We start from the raw sequence: 19,577 nt of genomic DNA, 5'->3' as shown, positions 1-19,577 counted from the left end.
GGGCCGCGGTCGGGCAGCGCCGTCCCCTCCCTGGTGCCGGCCCGGCCCCGCTGCTTTGCCTGCTTGGGCTTGTATCGCCCCATTCGCTCCCGGGGCTGGAGGCAACTTCCCCCCCACACACACACACATCTGCCGATCAAAGTAGCACTAAGTATTACTGCTACACACAGTTAGATAACTTCAAAGTTGGCTTTGAAAACCGTATGGCATTTTCTTACTGGAAAGAAATGCATCACAGTTCAGTCAGCAGCTGTGGAAAGCTTTCCAATAAAATGTCTCCTGCTCATTTAACTCTCCTCAGTCAATATATTTTGATGCAGTAGAAGTTTAATTCCTTTGCTCCTCTCCTTTTCTGGAAAAGCTACAGCGTTTAGATGTGAAAAGGATAGCTGGAGGCAGAGGGGAGAGACTGCTTTCTTTTTAAGTAATCCTTTGCACTTAAATACAGCGTTTAGTAATCTGGATTGATGCTTTTGTACATGTCTGAATCTAGCTTTTTTGCTGTCTCTCACTGAGAATAGGTGGAAAAACAGCGGCCCGTTAGAGGTCAGCAGTAGTACCCAGGAAGTGGCACATGATGACAAGTAAAAGCATCTAGCTTTAGCTTTTTCTCGTCTTTGAAGAGCCTTAGGATTGAAAAGGAGTTTAAATTTGTATGTCTGGCATTACAGAACTAAGCTCAGGATGTATGGTGAAAGAAGAAGAATTACTGAGTAATTTTCCTTTCTCTGTGTTGCTTAATACCTGTAATGCAGTAGTTTAGTTTCTGTGTTGATGAGTGRTAGGGAAACAGCATTCTGTCACCATTGCAGCTGTTTCGTGTTCTCTATGTTGTTTTCTGTCACTGCTTTGCAGTGGCTGGAGCGTGACTAGTTTCTGTAATGTTGAGCATGTTTTCATTACAAACCATATAAAATAATGGTGGAAGTTGCKGAACTGGAAGAGTGTGAAATTCTGAAAACAGAAAACTTTCTGAAATTTGTACAAGTCCCAGATTTACTTAAAATGTCCTATATTGCTCTGATTTTGATGCACTAGRCTTTTAAAAGCATGTATGCAGCTTTCTTTTCCTCTTAGTAGACCCATTACCAACCCATAATGTTTCACTCTTCACAAAATTATTAAATATGCCAAGGGAGCGTAGATATCTTTGTGGATTATCCTTACTTGAGTTGAACTTTTATATAATCTACTCAAACTAGCTGATAGCAGTTAAAAAGTCAATGAACCAAAGTGTTTCTTAACCAGGCAGTCCTTATGCTAACTGAAGTAAAACTCAGATATCCTAGTGATTCATTCATTCTCARGATAAACTTTACATTCTTTGTGCTGATGATACTACTTTATAAACTGATAGGTAACTGAATTTGGCAAGACCTGTCAGACTAAAGTTTCTTGTTTTGTATGGAAAATATGATAATATTACCAATTTATAAAACTGGAAACCATTTGAGCATTCAAAAGTGTTTTTGGAAATTCCACAAGGGAGCCTATATTAGTTCACCCTTTTCAATTTGTTTTCAGTCCATTACATCTCAAAGTATCTCCAGAATGTATCAAAAATTACTGCTCATTTGTATTTCTATATGTGTCAAAATGATACTTAGAGCAATATTCTCAAAATTGAGGAATATTCAGTACTGAAGTGAGAGATGATTTTTATCCTCTGCTGTTTACATTTTACTTTACAAAATACAATTTGTCTGTTTTAAATACACTCTTGAGATATGAAAGCATTCTTACAAAAGATTATTGCTTGTTCAGAGAATACCTGTGGGACTACAAAAAGACTGAGCAGCTTTAAGTCAGTAAGTAAAAGTGAGTATTCTTGTATATATATAATTAGATATCTTGATAATTCAATTGTAGATATTTAAATTTTTCTCCATTTGTTTTCATTCACATATATTTTATTTTCAAGGAAAAGTCTGTGCAGATTATTTCTTTCTGTCCTTTCGAGTCCTGAAGGCAGACAAAGTTAGCGTATTTTTTGTCTATATCTGCACTGTTAAAGACAGTAGAGTAGTACTCTGTAGAGTAATGCCTGCCTCCCCTCTTCAGSTTAACACTTCAGGAGTGAATTGGCATGCCCATTCCAGGAGTCTAGGAGTCCTCTGGATGTCGTGTGTGCCCCTGTGGCCCTAAGATGTACTTGTATCCAAGTAATAAGAGTTGGTTGCTTGAATTCCCACCAATTCGTTTTATTCAAAATGTTTTTAAGGGCAGGAAAGGGAACACAACTTACATGCAGAGCCAAGAATTTATTGTTARTCTAATTAAAATCTTAACAGTTTGAACAAAGACATATTAGTAATCCAAAGACTTATTAATCAAGGTACTAACACAGTACAAAGTCTATATGGTTAAAATTATATATATATATAAATATACAACTTTTCAGTACTGAGCCGCTTCTCTAGTGTTTTCTTTGCCCATCCACTGTCTTTCTGGGTCCTGAGGCCAACTGCTTCAGCTGGGAGGAAGGGTTCKTTACAGCAAGTCATCAGCATCTCAGATCCTTTCCTGGGAGACGTATGATATTGATGGTGTCTTACTCCTCATCTTGGGTTGATTTGGGATAATTTTTTTCATGTTTGTTAACACTGTACGCCTTGCTCTTCACTGATTCGCAGTTCCACATTACGTCTGAATTTACTGTAGATGGTGTGTTTCACATATGTTGGGTACTTGCTCTGTGTTGTCTTTGTTACCTGTAAAAGTGGTTTTACCCAACTCCCTAGGCAGCATCCACTGATTGACCCTTGGTAAGCTGTTGTAGCCTGGGGCCCCAGTATCRTCCTGTGTCTGGGCTTTAAAGCCTCTGCAGTCATCTCATACCTGTACTCCTCTAYGCTGCATTTTATTCAAGGGTTGTAGTTTACTCTGCATGGAATAACTACTTGGTGTCACTCTCCGTTAATTATAAAAGTATATATAACCAGAGGTGCTGCAGCACAAAATTGTGTAAAGCCAACCAAATGCTGAAACAAATTAGATAATAGTTACCTGGTTGTTAGATCCTCTTTTTTTTGTTACAGCTAAACAAAGCTCCAGGCAGTCCAAGATGAGCCTGAACAAGGTCTGACAAGCCCTACGGCCCATGTTGTAACATGCCGCAGGCTTCGCATTTGGTTAACAAACAATGGCAATGCTGTGTTTGGTATAGGCCACAAGGCTACGGATATGGTTACTGTTTTTTAAGGTTTTTCCGTTCAGGATGCCTGAAATGATGCAAGGTCTATGTTGCAGCCCACCAGAGTACTATTTTTATAATGCTACTGTTGTGTGTTGCATTCCCTGAAATTCTGTCCTTGGAGACACAACTGGTACGATCTTAGCTTTGCTCTCATAGAGAAAAGATTGTCCCCAAAACTGTGCCTGTGTTTCAGCTTGGGTTTGGCTTGCTCCAAAAGACACCCAGGAGCAAACTAACATTTCTGCTGGCAAATAATCATGAGAGAAGGACTTAGAAGCGGAGCTGTCTGGAACTGTGGRTGCACTCTGATATGTTCTAGTATTCTTACGTGGTCTTAGTTTCACATTTATTAACACTTCTGACAGATGTCTTTGCATTTAAAGACAAACATGGTAGTGTGATTATGGTTAGATATGCACTTTTAAAATATATTTAATAATTGCATTAATTCAGAAGAAAAAATAACATTCTTTACTGATCATTTGAGTGTTCTCAATAACTGACACCTTCCAGCCTGTGTTTAGCAATCCCTAAGACAAGYGATCTCAAACATAACTTGTCTTCTTTCTGGGCTTTTTAGTTTTCAGCAAAATACTTTTTGGCATAAGTTTTAGGCATCTGACTTATTTGAACCTCTTTGAGACTACTTAGATGCTTAAAAACATAAGCATGGGAAGTTAGGCCCTAAGGAAAGGAAAACATTCTTCTTCAAATAATTCAGTAATAATTTCACACCAGCTGTTCAGTTTAGAATCTGTCTAAAAATCTTGGAGGACACGTGGGGATATTTATCCCACTGCTTCCTACTGTATAGATTATAAGGGCAAATCCATTCCAGTCACTGGAGACCGTTCATGTGCTAACAGTGAACTGGGCCAGAAAGCTTGAATTTGTAATGAAAACTGTCTTGGCAGCTGACATTTCTTTTCTGCTTGRCTATGCATTTCTGCATATATAGACAGTGGACTAGAAGGCTGAAGAGCATGTTAAGTTTATTTTATTGGTAAAGCAAAGTGACCTAATATAATGAAATATTTGCAGCTCATTTACAGGTATGTTGAATGCCTTGCAGTGTAGAAAAGTTGAGATTGAAGGCTGCTCAATTTTTTGTTTGGATATAGTTTGCTTAACCATTTTAAAATGGGCTAGGAGCTTGTTATGTCATTCAGCAGGCAGAATTGATGGGCTCTGATGCAAGTCCTATTTATTCTCCCTTTAGGAGTTTGATGCCTTCAAGTTGGATAGAAATGAGATAGTGAAATAAGCTTGAAAACCATGAAGGGTGGTGAGGGAGACAAGAGACTTGGGAGGTTGAAACACTTCATAAGCTAGTGAGAAAATTCTTCTAACTGAGAAGTAAAAATCTGCGTGTGTCTGCTCCACAATGCAGGGTATCTCAGCAAATGCAAAATAAGGTGGCTGTACCTTGAGACTAGAGGATTTTTTGGCTTCCGTCAAAAGATAGGCTATAGTGGCAGCCTTTCTTCTATTATAACTACTACAGCTGACTTAAAGTAACTGCAGATGTAATGTTTAATATGTACCAGTAGGGCAGCCTCTCTTATCAGCTACAAAAAAGCAAAAGGCTCTATTTGGATTTTCCCATAAGGCGTGMGAAACAAAGGTATGTGCCAGTTCTTGAAAGGTATTCAAGAATGCAGTACCTGATACATAGGTATAATCACATTYGGGATAGAATGTCCTTCAAACAAAGGAGACAACTCATTTTCAACACAAAATTTGACATCATCAGGAGGTTAGAAATTTAGATATGAAGTATTTCACCTAATTCTACAAATATGGTTTCAATTAATTTAGCTRAAAAGTTTTTAAATACATGTAAACTAGTTTTCTGAGTAGTTTCAGACTTTCAGTTTTCTTTTGTGTTCTGAATACTTTTTATCCTCTTTATAACCTGGAAGTAATTTATTATTCTAGGTGTGGTAGCTTTCTGGTTTTTCTTTTGGGGATGAAATGCCTTAAACTACCAAGTGAGCATACTACTAGCAGCATTCCTGGAGCAGTGTCTGTCCCATTTAATGTAAATAATAAAGCTAGTACACCAAAGCAACTGGTATAAGGCCATAGGAATCCCGAATTACAGTTCTTTTTACCTTTCTTTCTTAACATATCTGGACTATAAATACTGAACAGCAAAACTCTTTTCTTTCTCTAGATTGTTATAGAAAAATGCATTCTAAATGATAGCTACTGCTTGTTAAAATGAACTGCAAAGATCATGCTTTGGAGATGCAAAAGCATTTGGAGATGAAGATGATAAACACAAGGAAATAATCCAGCTGCTGTCATTGTGACTCCTAAAAGGTTCTTCATGTCAAAATGAATAGTCTTTGAGAAAAATCTGGAAAACGGCTAAATCCGAAAATGGGAGAAAGAGTAAGGAGCCCAGATTCTGAACATGACAGAAAATCAGATGAGGATAAAAATAGTGACTCCTATTATTCAGATGAAGATAATGCATCTCATTCATCTGGTCGGTCACCAACACTAAGCTATCAGTCTACAAACCRGGGGAAAAAAGATCACAAAACGCAAGCTTCAAACAGCCTTGTGCAGTACCAAGGTAGGTAGGTAAGAGAAACTGGTCCTTTGAAAGAGCTTGCAAGAGCTGATCATATAGCCAAAACTGACAGTATTCTTACTTGAAAGGGTTGTGATTGTAGTGTCATTTTTGAAAGACCAATTTCCTCAATTTAAATATATGGTCTATAGTGTAAACTTGATATCGGAATTTTCTGTTCTGCCTTTAATTTGGAGAAATTCTTGAAAAGGGTTGGAAATCTAGATTGTAAGATTCATGGGCATTCACTTCATTGGTGTTAGGAGTGGTTCCATTCCTGCAGTGTGCATTAATTTATCTTTTTGTATTTGAATGTTACATAACATTCTTTACATTGAATTYTTTTCTTTTACTCAAGCTGTGGACAAAATAATCATCAAACACAAAATAGATGAGTATACATGCAAAATACTTAAAGGAAAGTGTAAATAAATATTTTGAAGCTGTTGTTTTTCATGTAGACTATTTTTGATAGAATAGAAACACAGTAAGTGCCGGGGGGAGGGGGTAATATTTTTGTCATACACATATATAGACAATATATGTCTATAGTATATAGTACTTCATGACTACCATCTCCCAGTTTTAAAGCCTGAAGTATGTGCTAGTGCTTAGTGTATTTCTTACAAACACTAATCTGCCTKAATGAAATATATACTCTCCATATATACAGTTGTTTTAAGAGTTATTTTCTGTGGATTATATGCTTTGTTCTTTGAATGTGGCTTGAGAGGCAAATAAAATAGAAACAAAATGTTTAGCTTTTATCTGTGGAGTTGATAATAAAATAGTAACATCAAATAGAATTGAGAGTGATGCTTACTAGTAACCAAATAAGGATACTCTGTGGAAAATAACTTGTGTTATAAGAATAAATTATTCAGGGGAGGGCTGAATTTTCATGGGATTCATAATTTTGCTTTGGAGACTTTTTGCACTGAGCCTTTGAAATTGCTGTTTTGTCTGTAAGTATGGCAGCTGAATTTGAAAATACTATTGCATTTATATAGAAGAATTACATCTTGCATAATATATAACTAGTTAAAGCTCAGCTAATCATTGCCATTTTAAAAACATGATAATTTTGTATGCATAAGAATGCAGTATTTCTATCTGAATCAACAGCATCAAATATTAACAAAATATGACTGTTCTTACTGATAAGATTAGATCAGTAGACCATCCACTTTTTATCTGTGAAAATRAGGATAAGCCTATTTTTATATAAGTTTTATTTTCTGTTACAAAAACTACAGTCTCTGCTAAATATAATAAAATTATTCCACATAGAGCTTTATTTCAAGGAGGATGCCTGGATACATTGTCTTACAATAAACATGCTTTTTATTTTTCCTCTCAGCCACAAAGAAACTGGGTTCCAAATACGCACCAAGCAAAAGAGGGACACAGTGGGGTTTCCGTTCGCAGAGCCTCACTCGGGATTCGCCTGCAAAAGATATAGATCTTGTTACAAAAAGAGTTCTTTCTGCTAGGCTACTGAAAATCAATGAGCTTCGAAATGAGCTGACTGAACTCCACATCAAGCTAGATGAGCTGCAGAAAGAAAACAGGGCGCTGAAGAGGCTTCAGCACAGGCAGGAGAAAGCCTTGAATAAGTTTGAGGATACAGAAAATGAAATCTCTCAGCTCCTTGCTCGACACAACAATGAGATTAGAATATTAAGGGAGCGCTTACGAAAATCTCAAGAGAGAGAACGTACCACTGAGAGAAGGCTGAGAGATTCAGAAGACGAACTGTACCGAACAAAAACTGTCTTGCAGAAACTGAAAAAGCTGTCTGCAGATAAGCACCTTGCTGAAAGAGATGACCTGGCAAAGAAACTAGCATTTGCTGAGAACAGACTAGAGGACACCGAAAAAAGAATTAAGGTGAGATGACTTCCTTTTTATAAGAAATTAAAGTTCAGATATTTCTTACAAGAATGAATTGTCTTTTTCTTTTTTTTTTTCAAGTAGTGGGACAAATGGAAAATCATTCTTTTTACACATAACTAGCACCACCAAAATTATTTCTAGGGTGATTGTATAATTATATACTCAGTGATTGTGCATTAAAATTACTATTTACAAATTAAATATATATTGTCAGTGTGTACAATGTAGACTTGTTCTTTTAAATGTTTTGGGTAACTAGTAATAATATTTCAGATAATGGATATGCAGCTATACTATAACTTTGTACATCTAATTTATCCTCCTGAAGGGGAAGCATTTATTAAAATAATTCTCTGGGTATTTAAAGATCTATATCATAAAATTAAAAAAAGATGTAATCATTCTTCTGCATTCTTTTTCAATTTTGCTAACTGTATTCATATTGTGTTTGATTGTCCTCTATTCTGCACAGTCTGATGGCTAGGTCAAACAAAATCATAGCAATTTTTTTTAATACCAAAATGAACTTTAGCATATCTCATAGTTATTGATTTTTAGAATCTTGTGGATTATATTTTAATTTTATTCAGTAAAAATATTTATAAGTATGTATGTAAAAAAAGACATTTTATTTTAAATTGTTTTTTTTTTTGTAAACAGTACTAAATTGTGGTTGGTTGCATACAATATTACTTTTACCTGAAATTGAGTTGGTTCATTACAATGATGTTAATATCGGTATCTGTATTAGTAATTAAGCCTAAAATGCATTGCACATATAGTAGGTATTGGAAATCCAAAAAATTAAACTGGAAACTAAGTTTTTGTGAAATAAATCTCAAAATACCAGTATGTAATGTGATGGGTTACCCAAATAATCTCACCCTGTRGCGTCACCATCTGGCACCTATAGTTTCAGAATTGAGCATTATAGTATTTGTTGTATTGGATAATATTAGATTGAAATATGCCTTAAAAAGTAGGGGGGTTATTCTACTTTTTTCCTTCTGTCATCATCACAGGTTCACTTAAAAACAAGTATTGTCAGGTGAGAGTCTCAAAGTGAAACTGCAGTCACAAATCTGTTTCTAGTAAAGGAAAGTTGAGCATTATTTCTTGTTTCCTTACTTTGAGTCCCAAACTGTGAGGCAGGTGCTCTGTTCGTAAGCCATCAGTTTGAAATTCACTTTACAGAGCTGGAAGTGCTCTCCATGCCTGTGCCTAGAGGCTAGTAAAATTAAAAAGTAGTGCGTGTTCCTGTTGTGTCCTCAAATCACCTTTCAATACTTCAGAAGGATGAGCTGCAGCACCTGCAAATGCTCTCTGTCTGCTTGTCCCCTAACCATTAGGATTAGGATTTAAATCTAGTGTGCTAAGTGTGGTGATGGTGGAGCCAATATCTGAATTCAAGGTACTGGTTTATATGTGTAATTTTATTTAAATACTTTGATTATAAAAACTGATTGTAGTTATTAAAAAGTATTATTTAATTGTTTTATTTAAAGGATCTCGAAAAAAATCTTGAACTAAGTAGCAGCAGTTTTCAACGACAGTTACTTTCTGAGAAGAAAAAGGTGCATGAGGCTCATGAAGAAAACAGAATTCTGCAAGAAGAGATGCATCAGCTAAATCAGAAGCTAAAGGTAAAATGTCAAGCAATACAAGACAGTGACCATGTTCTCGCATTACATCTTTGGAAATATCTGTAATTAAGTTTGCATAGTTTACCAGTGATTGCATGTTGTGATGTGTACTTAATTACATCACATTACTCACTAATGTGATGTAATTTCCTGCTTTAAATGTATTCTTTTCCTGCTTTAAATTGGAATGTTCAGTGCTCTGACCATACGATCTTTTTTTCGAGCAGGAATGTCCCCACTTTAATCATTATTGTTAGAGCTAGTTGAAAAAAGGAAGATCAAGTACATAGTCAAGAATTACTATTAAACTATTAAACTAAACTAATACTTGCACAAATTGTTATTTGCCCCATATACATGCCTAACCTCTCAAACAGGGCTGTAAGGATTGTTACTGTGAAAATATTACCATATTCTACTTAACCAGTTTGTCTTTAGAAAGAAAATACCAAATTGGACTTCAACCAAAACACATAGAAGAGTTTCTTTTAAACCATACGTCTCAAATATGGATATATAATGTAGGCTTACCAGTTTATCTCCTTGCCAGCTGCCAAGCCAGTAGAATTAATAACCCATAAATAAACTTACTTTTTTAAAGTACATGTATTAAGAATATTTTGTGTGTGGAGAGTTCTGTATTTTGAAAATATTTTACTTTTCAAATGATTTCTGATAACTCAATGTTCATTTCTATATTTCATTCAATAAATGTCTCTGCCTCTATGATGCAGTAAGTCCCTCCTCTGAGGTACTAACATTCCACTTGACAAGTGACAATGCTAGCTTAGAACTTTGGACTTTTTAACTCTTTACAATACTGAAAACTCACTTGTACAGCGTATAAATATTACTTATTTTAACTACAGAGATGCTGTATTTTTTTYAGAATATTTTGCCCTTGATTTTTAGAGAGATCTTCTGCCATTGTGCATGAAAAGTTAAGCGTATGATCACCCTCCTTAAAACACTGGGCTTCAGTTTTGATGCCCTTATGCAGTTTCTACTGACAGCATGTATTTTAGTCTCATTTACAACTTTGCTCGTGACTAGTAAATAAAATACTTATTCTGCTATATCTACCTTATTCATTCTCAGGAAAAAGAAAGAGAACTTGAAGCAAAAAATATATATGCTAATCGTATGTTGAAGCTATCTCCAAGAAAAGACGCAGATGTTATACAAAGAAAAAAAGGTAACTTCAATAAAGCAATAGAGTCATAAAAATCAGTAGTGTCTCCTTTAAGTTAGACTGTTGCATTATATCATTCATGCTATTTAGTGTTTAACCTTACCACTGCTTGTTCACAAACATTTACTGTTTTGCACTTTCAACACAGCACACAGCACAATGGAACGTGTTTATTTGCCTGCTTTGTCAGATGAGCCATACTTCCTTTTTTCCTCAAAAAAAGGGATGAGAACACAATATTCCAGAAGTATCAATGTAATAATTTCTTCTGGTGTGAGAAGGCAACCTCAAGCTTTATGCTACTGGATATATATGTGTATACATGTGTCCATTTCTGTACTCAGACTGTTTTCACTGGATCAGTAGGATTTACTTGTAAGAAGCAGCAGAAATTTCTGGAACTATTTTAAATATTTAATGCCAGCGTTTCAAACAGTTTATCTGCTACCTATTTTAGTATAGATAATTTATTATTCTATTTTAGGTTCAGATTAAAAAAAAAACTAATTGCATAGAGATAAATATGTGTGTTTTAAAGATGCAAACAAGTGAATTTAAAGTTTGTGAGTTTGCTTCTCTACACGTAGCTTCTGTAACAAGCAATAGGAAGACAAAAAAGATACTTTGTGGGGATTTTTAACAAGTGTTCAATATGCCTAATGATTTAATAAGCATTTTTTTTTATTTTTGTTTATGGATTTGTTTAAGTAGAAATTTTTGCATGCAGTTTTTTTAGTTATCTTTTACAGATACTGAAAACAGCTATGTTAAACTTGTCAGTGCTTTCCACTTCCGTTGATTCTGATTATACTCCTTTATGTTTGCTGCAAAGACTTCAAAATGAGGAATTTGTATACTGCAGGATATTTTTTAAAGGAAAATATGACTTGTTTTGTTTGTATTTTTTACAGCCAACAACCAAAATATTAAAAAAGGAGCACAGCTCACAAAAGGAGTACAAACCAGTGGATACTTCTCACCAGTAGAATTTCGTCCAGAATCAGAGCCTATTTGTGATGAGGCAGTAAATAAGAAAGAAGGGATTCTTCTCAGAATAGTGAGTTCTATAAAAATTTGAGACTTGATTCAAATATTGTACTTATCAGACTGTTCAATGCTCATTATATATTTTAGAAAATTATATAAAATATGCAAATATAAATAGATTGAACATATATAATTGCTAAAATATTTAAATATTGGAGGAGAACTATACTTCCAGACATGCGATTCTGCATTTTTGTGACACTTAATCCCTCATATTCTGTATCTGACTGGTTACCATCAACTCAGACTATTTCTTTTTCTCTCCTTTTCTTTATTTCTAATACTTATTTGAAAGATCTTGTAACAGTGCTGTCTGCCTTTTCTCTTTTTTTTGTTTTGGTCTTAATTATGATTTCTTTTACTTTCCAGCTTTCTTTCATAGCACTTAAATCCAGCACTTCCTCTTATGGTCATAGTTTTGGTATTTCTTCGGTCATTTGTCCAGCTTTGTGAATATGGTTGGATTTCTTTTTTTTAATTTCCCGTTTTATTATAAAATAGTATCTCACTATTTTTAATACTTTCAAGACTTCAAACTAAAATTAAAGAAGTTTGTAAGGTAGAATTAGACAGAATCTAGTGCAAGTTGTATGAATCTTGATCTTAATTACAAAAGGCTAAGAATATTTGTAAGAAATAATAATGGTTACGGTCTTGATTGGCCTCCTGATAGGAAAGAAGCCTTTTTATGCCTGTCAGTTTCATTCATATGTCCTCTCTTACAGAATCCTTTCTGTAAGTATCAATATAGTTTAATGTATGCATTCATCCAGCACTTCAGTATGTAAGTTGTAACCGCACAGTTAGTACAAGTGGAGTTCACGGTGTCCAGCTATATGTCATCTGACAAATCTGTTTAGTGTATAGACATTGCTTTAAAAAAAGCGAATGAGGTTTGCGTAGTCTGTGCTTTCATCAGTTCTCAGTCAAGCATTTCAAATATTTGACTGCCATCTCTGGGTGAAGTTTTTTGTTTTGTTTTGTTTTCTTTTTTTAAAAAAAGAAAAAATTCAGGCATTTGAGGGAAAAATACTTGAGGTTGTTTTGGATAATAGYTCTGTTTTCATTGTCTGTTTATAAAGCAGTAACTGTTTCACTGATTTCTCAGAGAAGCATATTGGACTCTAAAAGTAAGCACAAGCTACAAAGCATCTAAATATTGGATTAGGCCATTTTTCTCTTTACTTCATTGCCATTACTTCTGTTTATTAGTGATTTTTACTGATGACATTAATGTATTTATTGCAGTTTTTTCCTTTTAAACATATTTATGCTCATTAGATGATTCTTTCAGCCAAGAATGAACCTTTCTCTTTTGATGTTTATTACTTGATACTCAATAACTTTAAATACCATTGTGAAACTACCTGAATCTATGACCCACTCATTTGAGTATAGAGATCAGACTGTGGAAATAAAAGGTAACTAATTACTTGCTTGTTAAATGAGTAAGGGAGTGGTCTGCCTTCCATTAAAGACCTTGAAAAGAGAGCTACTGACTTCTAAAGAGAACTGCACCCTAATGTGACATTAATTTTGCTTTACAACATTGGAGCTGCAACTTTTTTTGAAATRTGCAATACAGAATAGAGTTGACGGTCTATTAATTTTGTTTCAGGTACATAAAACTATGTTACAGGTAATCAGGTTTTAGGACCAAAGCCCTGGATTGTCAAAGCTGGTTTGTTTTAGATGTTTTGCTCATTTTTTTTATGTTTAGCAGTAAGAACATGATTGCAAAGAGACATAAAAGTTCTTGTGGTTTTTGGTGTTTTTTTTGTTTTGTTTTGTTTTTTTTTTTTTTTTTTTTTTTTTTTTTTTTTTTTNTTTTTTGGTTGATTGTTTCTTCTCCATTAGTTTCTGGTTTGTTTCAATTTATTTCAGGAAAAAGAAACTCAAGACAAAGAATTGAAAGAGCAAGTAGACCTCCCRAGGCAAGACCAAGACAGGGAGGGGGAAGAGAAACTGAAAAATGTTCAGGAACTACAGCCTTTAGAGGGTAGGGTTCAAAAACTGCATGATGGTAAGGAAATGGGCAACTGCAAGCTGAAAAACGTAATACAACATAGTCTTCTTTGATTAGTATTCTACTAGTTTCATATGAGAGCAGCAAAGTGATTTTGCAGAGATCGCTACAGTGGAAAATTATTTTCAGTTATATTATGCAAACAGAATCAGAAAGAAGTACAGTAACCTGTATCCTGTACTTTGCTGCTGCACACCCAATCACAGCTGAAAATGCTGTCCACTAAGAAGTATTGAAGTCTGACAGATCTTTGCTTTGCACAGTTAGGATGACATAATAGATAAAAGCTGATTCTTATCTCTAACTTGCTAGATGTTATTAAGGTAGGCAGGGGATTTTTATTGTTAGAACAAATTTTTTTTCATTAACGTGGCCCATTTTTTCAGTACATTATCTACTTTACTTGTATTGTTTGAAATTGTAGGTTCTCTTTTCATTTGTGGTTATCTGAGTCATTTTGGTGTGGCTGTTTGAGAAATGTCAGTTTCTATCATTGCATTTTAATATTACCTTTTYTTACTCATTTGTTCTTTGAAATATACTGAAATCACTTATGTTGGTAAGTCTGTTAATATTTAGATATGTTTTTGATGGATTGCATCCAGTCAGGTTAAAATACTCTTTAAGTGACTGTGGTGAGTGAACATAAACATTATTGTAAATGACAAGGAAGAATTCTAAAAATATATAGCTTATTTCAGAGGAAAATTCTGTGTAAAGTCTCCTACCTCCACTGCCATCAATGCATGACTTACGCAAGCCACAATTTAGCTCTATTATGTCTTTTAGTAAAATGATTCTGTCACTGTTTCCCATCTTACTATATAAGTTGATATTTTCCCACTTTACATACAGAAAGGTAGCTGCTTTCAGAAATAACTGCAGTGTTTTTGATAGTGTATCATTTTACCAAGTTAAGTACTTGGTGTGAAGTACAGTAGATAGCATGGAACTTAGCAAAAACATTGATCAACAATTTGAATTAAGTTTTCAAAGGGAAATGCCGATGTGTTCAAGTGGCCAAGCAGTTGTTACTCAGCTTTTGAGTTAACATATACTCTGTTSTGTCGTAATGGAAAAATAGTTTGAAGAGAGACTTTTTCACATGCACATAAACACTTGAAATTTCTATCTGGAAGTAGCTTATTACTGTTGTTTTGCACCTTTCATGTTGCTTTATGGTAGTGTAAACTGTCATTTGGTATTTCCACAAACACTCTTATTGAGTTCACGTGGAGATGTGCAGGATAATTGTATGAAGATGTTTTAACTGTACAGCAGATAGTACAGTTTGAGTCATTCACAACTCAAAACCAGTAATGACTTCCTATGTTTTTTTTCATGCGGATAGCTTTACAGGAAAGTAAAGTTTTCCCTTAAGGAAAAAACAGTGTATCTCAGAATTGTCCTGAAGTTGGTGATGCTGACAAAGAAAATAAAGTGCTCTGCAAGTCAGAGCTGTTAAAATAAGTGATGTTATATTTATCCTCAAGTGATGTTATATTCATCCGCATTCAGACCCAGGAACTGAGAAGAAAAATGGCAGAAAGGAGGTTCTTCTGAAGCCCTAAAATCTGGATAATGTCTTAATCCCTTTATAAAATGACAGTGTACATTTTATATCTCAGTAGAAACCTTAGTGTGCATTTGGTTGCAATTTTTGAAGAATTTAGTTTTGCAATGGGAAAACCATGCTGTGCATGGAAGAGCATATTAAAAACTCAGTGGCTTTTGGTTTCAGTGTTTTCAACATGTTTTTATAAAGGCATATTACTTTAAGTAATGTTTAACTATTTCCTGCAGAGTTGGAAAGGGAAGAATATGACAAAATGAAAAAAGAAAGTGGCTTTTTATCGGATAAAGAAGAGAAAACAAAGATGGAGACAGAAATACACAAACCTGAAATAGAGAGAGAAAGCACTGAAATGCTGGAAGAGCGACGAAAAAAAGAGTTGCTGCTTGCTAAAATGTATGAAATTGACAGAGAAACTCAAAATATGATGAATATGAAACTTGCTTCCCACACAGCACATGCAAATACAGCAAAAAAATCTGACTCTTTAGAGAAAAAAGAGAAAACTAATCAATTCTTTGAGATTCCAGAGAAGGCTACTAATGGATTTTCCCGATACGATAGCCACGATGATGCCACAAGAACACAAGGGCAGAAGCAGAGAAATCCAAGGACCTCAGATTCAAGTAATGAGTTAACGTTTGGTAGTTATGTACCTTCATTTGGAAAAGGATCAGGGAGACTGAGTTGGCTTAATCAAAAAAGTGACAACTTAGAAGAAAACGTTAAGGAAAACATAGATTTCAGTAGTAAGAAAGAAAAGAAATCCAATTTAATGGAACAGCTCTTTGGAAGCAGTGCCAATTCCTTCCAAACTTCTAAAAGTAATGATACGACTTTTGACATAGATTGGGATCCTAGTAATACTCTTCCTGTCAATAAAAAAGGTAAAATCAAAGCAAAAGGGGACAGCGAACTTTTCAGTGAAGAAAGAAACCTAAACAGACAGAGTTTGCAACACCCTGCAAGCAAGCCAGCTATTAAAGCCATTGGTTCTTTAGAAGATGAAATTGAAGAAGTAATCTTACAATGACCATATTTTTTCATATTTTTCATATGTAAATGCTAAAAAAGATATTTTCATACAATATTTATTAGATACAGATTTGAAACATTTCAGATATGTTATAAAGCCTTATGAAGGAATGATTTAGATGAATAGGTGTAAGTGCAGGGGAAAGATGCACTCTGATAGAACAGCATAACCTAATGCCATCTGTAGTGTGTTTCTTTTAAAATGGGGTATCCCAATTCAGACCTCAGAGGTCAAGCAGTGACTGTTGGGCTGTGATTCAGTGGCTTGGGGTTCCCGAAGAATGTTTGCTCTGTGCTGGGAGAGACACGAGTAGGAAAGGAAGGAGTCAAAACAGGCTTACACCCACTCTGTCTTCAGTCTCCTGCATTCACCTTTCCCTCACTCTCTCTCTCCCTTCTCTTTCTCTCTTGCTCTCTCTCTCCCTTCTTTCTCTCACTCTGTATCTCTCCTCCCCATACTTTCTCTCTCTTTCTCCCCACAGGTTTCTTGTGCTCCCTTCTTACTCCTGCACTCTCTCTTTTTTTTATTTTTTTTCTTTTTGAGGACTCATTGATATCTAATGGTATGTAAAGTAAAATTATACTTCTCAGAAGGGAGCGTTATTATTTATTGTAGAATGAGTTGGCTAAGAAAGCAACAAGCTTTTCTATGTCAGCACGGGCATTCAGGGCAGCTACTAGACATGCATCTCTGGCTAGCTGAGGTAGGAAATGTTTTACCTGTAGGCTGCTCACAGTTCACTACTCTTGATTTGGAGTACTTCTTTTAGGCTTCAGATATTTTCTTTCTCAGGCATTTGGCGAGCCTCTTAATTGTGTTAGGAGATGGCATGTACAACTTCAATGTTACGAAATTGAGAGAAGAGGCTTAACTAGAACAGAGGCTCAGATAGAAAGAGAATATTGTACACTGCAATCATGTTACCACAGAACCACCTCAACAGAAGCACAAGTAACTCAGGAACAGCTGAGTTTTTTTTGCTGCATAGATCCACTATAGATTTTCCTACCAAACTTGTCTAACTGTTCTCATATATTCTGGTTATATTTATTATGTAATGCCATTTTTTGTAAATTCTGAATTTTTATGTAACATTCTAATTGTCACTAAGTTGTTTTTTTAACAAAATGGTTTTATTAAAAGAGTTAAGTTAAAGTTTTGTGTATAGATCATCTTTAACACAAAGTTCTCCTTTTTTTCCTTTTTTTAATTCATGAGCACTGATACTGGTTGGGAAGGTGTAGCAAAAGTTCTAATCATGTTATTCGTTGCACAGTGTGTGTACATAAATTACAGATGCAGGCAAAGAAGTTGTATATAGCAGAGCCATTCCAGAAAATAAGCTGAAGGTCATTCCATATTAGAACTACAGATTTTGAAAAGCCTCTTTGAGATGCTCCCTGTGAGTCTGATTCAAAACATACTAAAAATCCAGAGAAGGAGTCTCATGATTTCAGTATGCTCTGAGTCAAGATTTCTGGGAACACAATGGTTCTTCTGAAAAGAAAAGCTGATGTCTGCTTCATGAAATAACTTTATTTGCTTCCCTCATTCAGAAAGAAAATTAGTCACAGATCTATACCCATTGTGTGCGGCTGTTCTTGCTACTCAGGCTGTAGTGAATGCAGTGTAATTCATGCTCACTTGCTTGTTTACAGCCCAGGCCTGCTTCTACTGATGGTATTACAGAATTTGGCGCGTTTGTTTTGCATGCGTTTGTACAGAGGGTCAGAATAGAAGGACCGTTCTGACTGGAAACAGTGAATTTTTTTGTGTTACTCTTCCGCCATGACTTGTTTTGGGGAATACTGCCTTGCAAGAGGCAAGAGGAGTCTATAAACACCTCTAGGTGTATGCAAGTGGATGGTTATTTGTCTTAACTTCCTTGTCCTAGTTGTGGGTGAGCACTGCCCATTTAGAAGAAGGCACTGTATTTCTGAAGTTACTGTTGGTGGTGTTCATCTTTTCTTTCTTGTGGTTGAGGACGCAAAGACATGAAGTAATGTCATTCAGTGGCTTGGGGTTCCCGAAGAATGTTTGCTCTGTGCTGGGAGAGACACGAGTAGGAAAGGAAGGAGTCAAAACAGGCTTACACCCACTCTGTCTTCAGTCTCCTGCAGTCTCCTTCAGCTGCTGCAGTTATTAAGGACTGTGTAGTAACATCTGTTATTTCTAACTGTCCTGCTGAATTGACTTGTCCTACTGTTTCAATTATAAATGTGTTATTTTCTAAGCTGTTTCATGTTATGAACATCCTCTTAAGTTCACAGACATTTGCATTCTGCTGCCAAAATTTTCCTGAAGCAAATACTGTGCTGCCTTAGAAAATACATCTGTGTTAGGAGGCTGAAAATAAATTAATCTACTGGGAATGTCACCATAGGTACGTTTTCCTTTTTCCCCTGACTGCTTTCTGTCTCTACAGCTAATTCTCTTTTCTTTCTACACTTCTCATTTTTAGTTACTTGAATGCTATTGTGACTACAGTTAAAATGTATAAAGCAAGCACTTGGGATCTTGGAGAGGGAGTCTTGTTTTTTTCACTAAGCAGAGATGTAGGCTGTGGATCCTTCTACCTGCAAGCAGTGACTGGAAGCAACTTTTGCAAGGTCTTAAAAGGGTTTATGGACCATTGGACAGAGCTCTTCTATCCACAGTAGTCTTGTTTACCTCGAGGTCTCAACCATCATCCCTGCATAGTCTGCATGTTGCTTTAGGTGGCTGGGTTGGTAGCACTTGAATGATTGCAAAAGAATCCACCTACTGGGACAAAAAGCAGTCCACACATGTAGGATCTTGTGTGGTGGCAGAAGGACTTTGTCTATGTATTGTTGTGATCCTCTTTGAAGGTGATCAGGTGTTAGGACATACCTAGCTGAGGAAATTGGAAGATTTAAGAGAATTCTTCTTTTTTTGGGGGGGGGAGGGGGGGAGAAGAGATGAAAAGTAGGGTGGGGTAGCAGATCTTTTATAGTGCAGGAGAGGGGATTTAAGCTCTAGGAGGTCATCTTGGGATACCTTTGTGAGTCTAACCTGAAGCCCAAAGAGCACTTCAGTGGTTAGAAAACTGAAGCAGGAAATGTTTACATGTATTCAGTATTTTTCTCATCTGTGGTGTCTTTGGGCTAGGTAAAGAGTGAAAAAAAGTGTGGGGGGGGGGAGGGTTAAGAACCTTTAAAAAAATCCTACGTTTATGATTTTGTTTTGTAAGCGCCCCTAAAGAGATGAATTGCAAACCTATAATGCTTCCAAAGTCAGGACACTTGAAAATGATGTGCTTAGGCGATTTGGTAGCTTCAGGTTCATTGCTGGTCCTAATACAGAAGGTCTAATCCAGCTACCCCAGAACATACTTACATTGTTAGGGGATATGAAAGAATATCTAGG

General features: G+C 35.6%; 1 protein-coding gene across 2 annotated transcripts in view; it reads left to right on the top strand.

Moving 5' to 3' along the window:
* Positions 1 to 17,338, top strand: part of LCA5 (lebercilin LCA5) — a 17,739-nt gene extending 401 nt beyond the window's left edge. Inside the window, exons 2-8 of one of the 2 annotated variants that reach the window (XM_085316075.1) lie at positions 5,373 to 5,780; positions 7,138 to 7,667; positions 9,179 to 9,316; positions 10,415 to 10,511; positions 11,420 to 11,565; positions 13,440 to 13,554; positions 15,385 to 17,338. In XM_085316075.1, the coding sequence (XP_085172201.1) occupies positions 5,582 to 5,780; positions 7,138 to 7,667; positions 9,179 to 9,316; positions 10,415 to 10,511; positions 11,420 to 11,565; positions 13,440 to 13,554; positions 15,385 to 16,187 (2,028 nt within the window). In that variant the 5' untranslated portion in view covers positions 5,373 to 5,581 and the 3' untranslated portion in view covers positions 16,188 to 17,338. Of the gene's footprint in view, positions 1 to 5,372; positions 5,781 to 7,137; positions 7,668 to 9,178; positions 9,317 to 10,414; positions 10,512 to 11,419; positions 11,566 to 13,439; positions 13,579 to 15,384 lie in introns of both variants that reach the window. The other variant, XM_085316074.1, reaches the window with a different exon arrangement.
* Positions 17,339 to 19,577: the final 2,239 nt, after the last annotated feature.

This window comes from Rhea americana, unplaced genomic scaffold (assembly GCF_003343005.1).
Source record: "Rhea americana isolate MKP2758 unplaced genomic scaffold, rheAme1 scaffold_45, whole genome shotgun sequence".
Taxonomy (NCBI): Eukaryota; Metazoa; Chordata; class Aves; order Rheiformes; family Rheidae; genus Rhea; species Rhea americana.
Note: the sequence above shows the minus strand (reverse complement) of the source record. Positions and strands in the feature narration are given on the sequence as shown.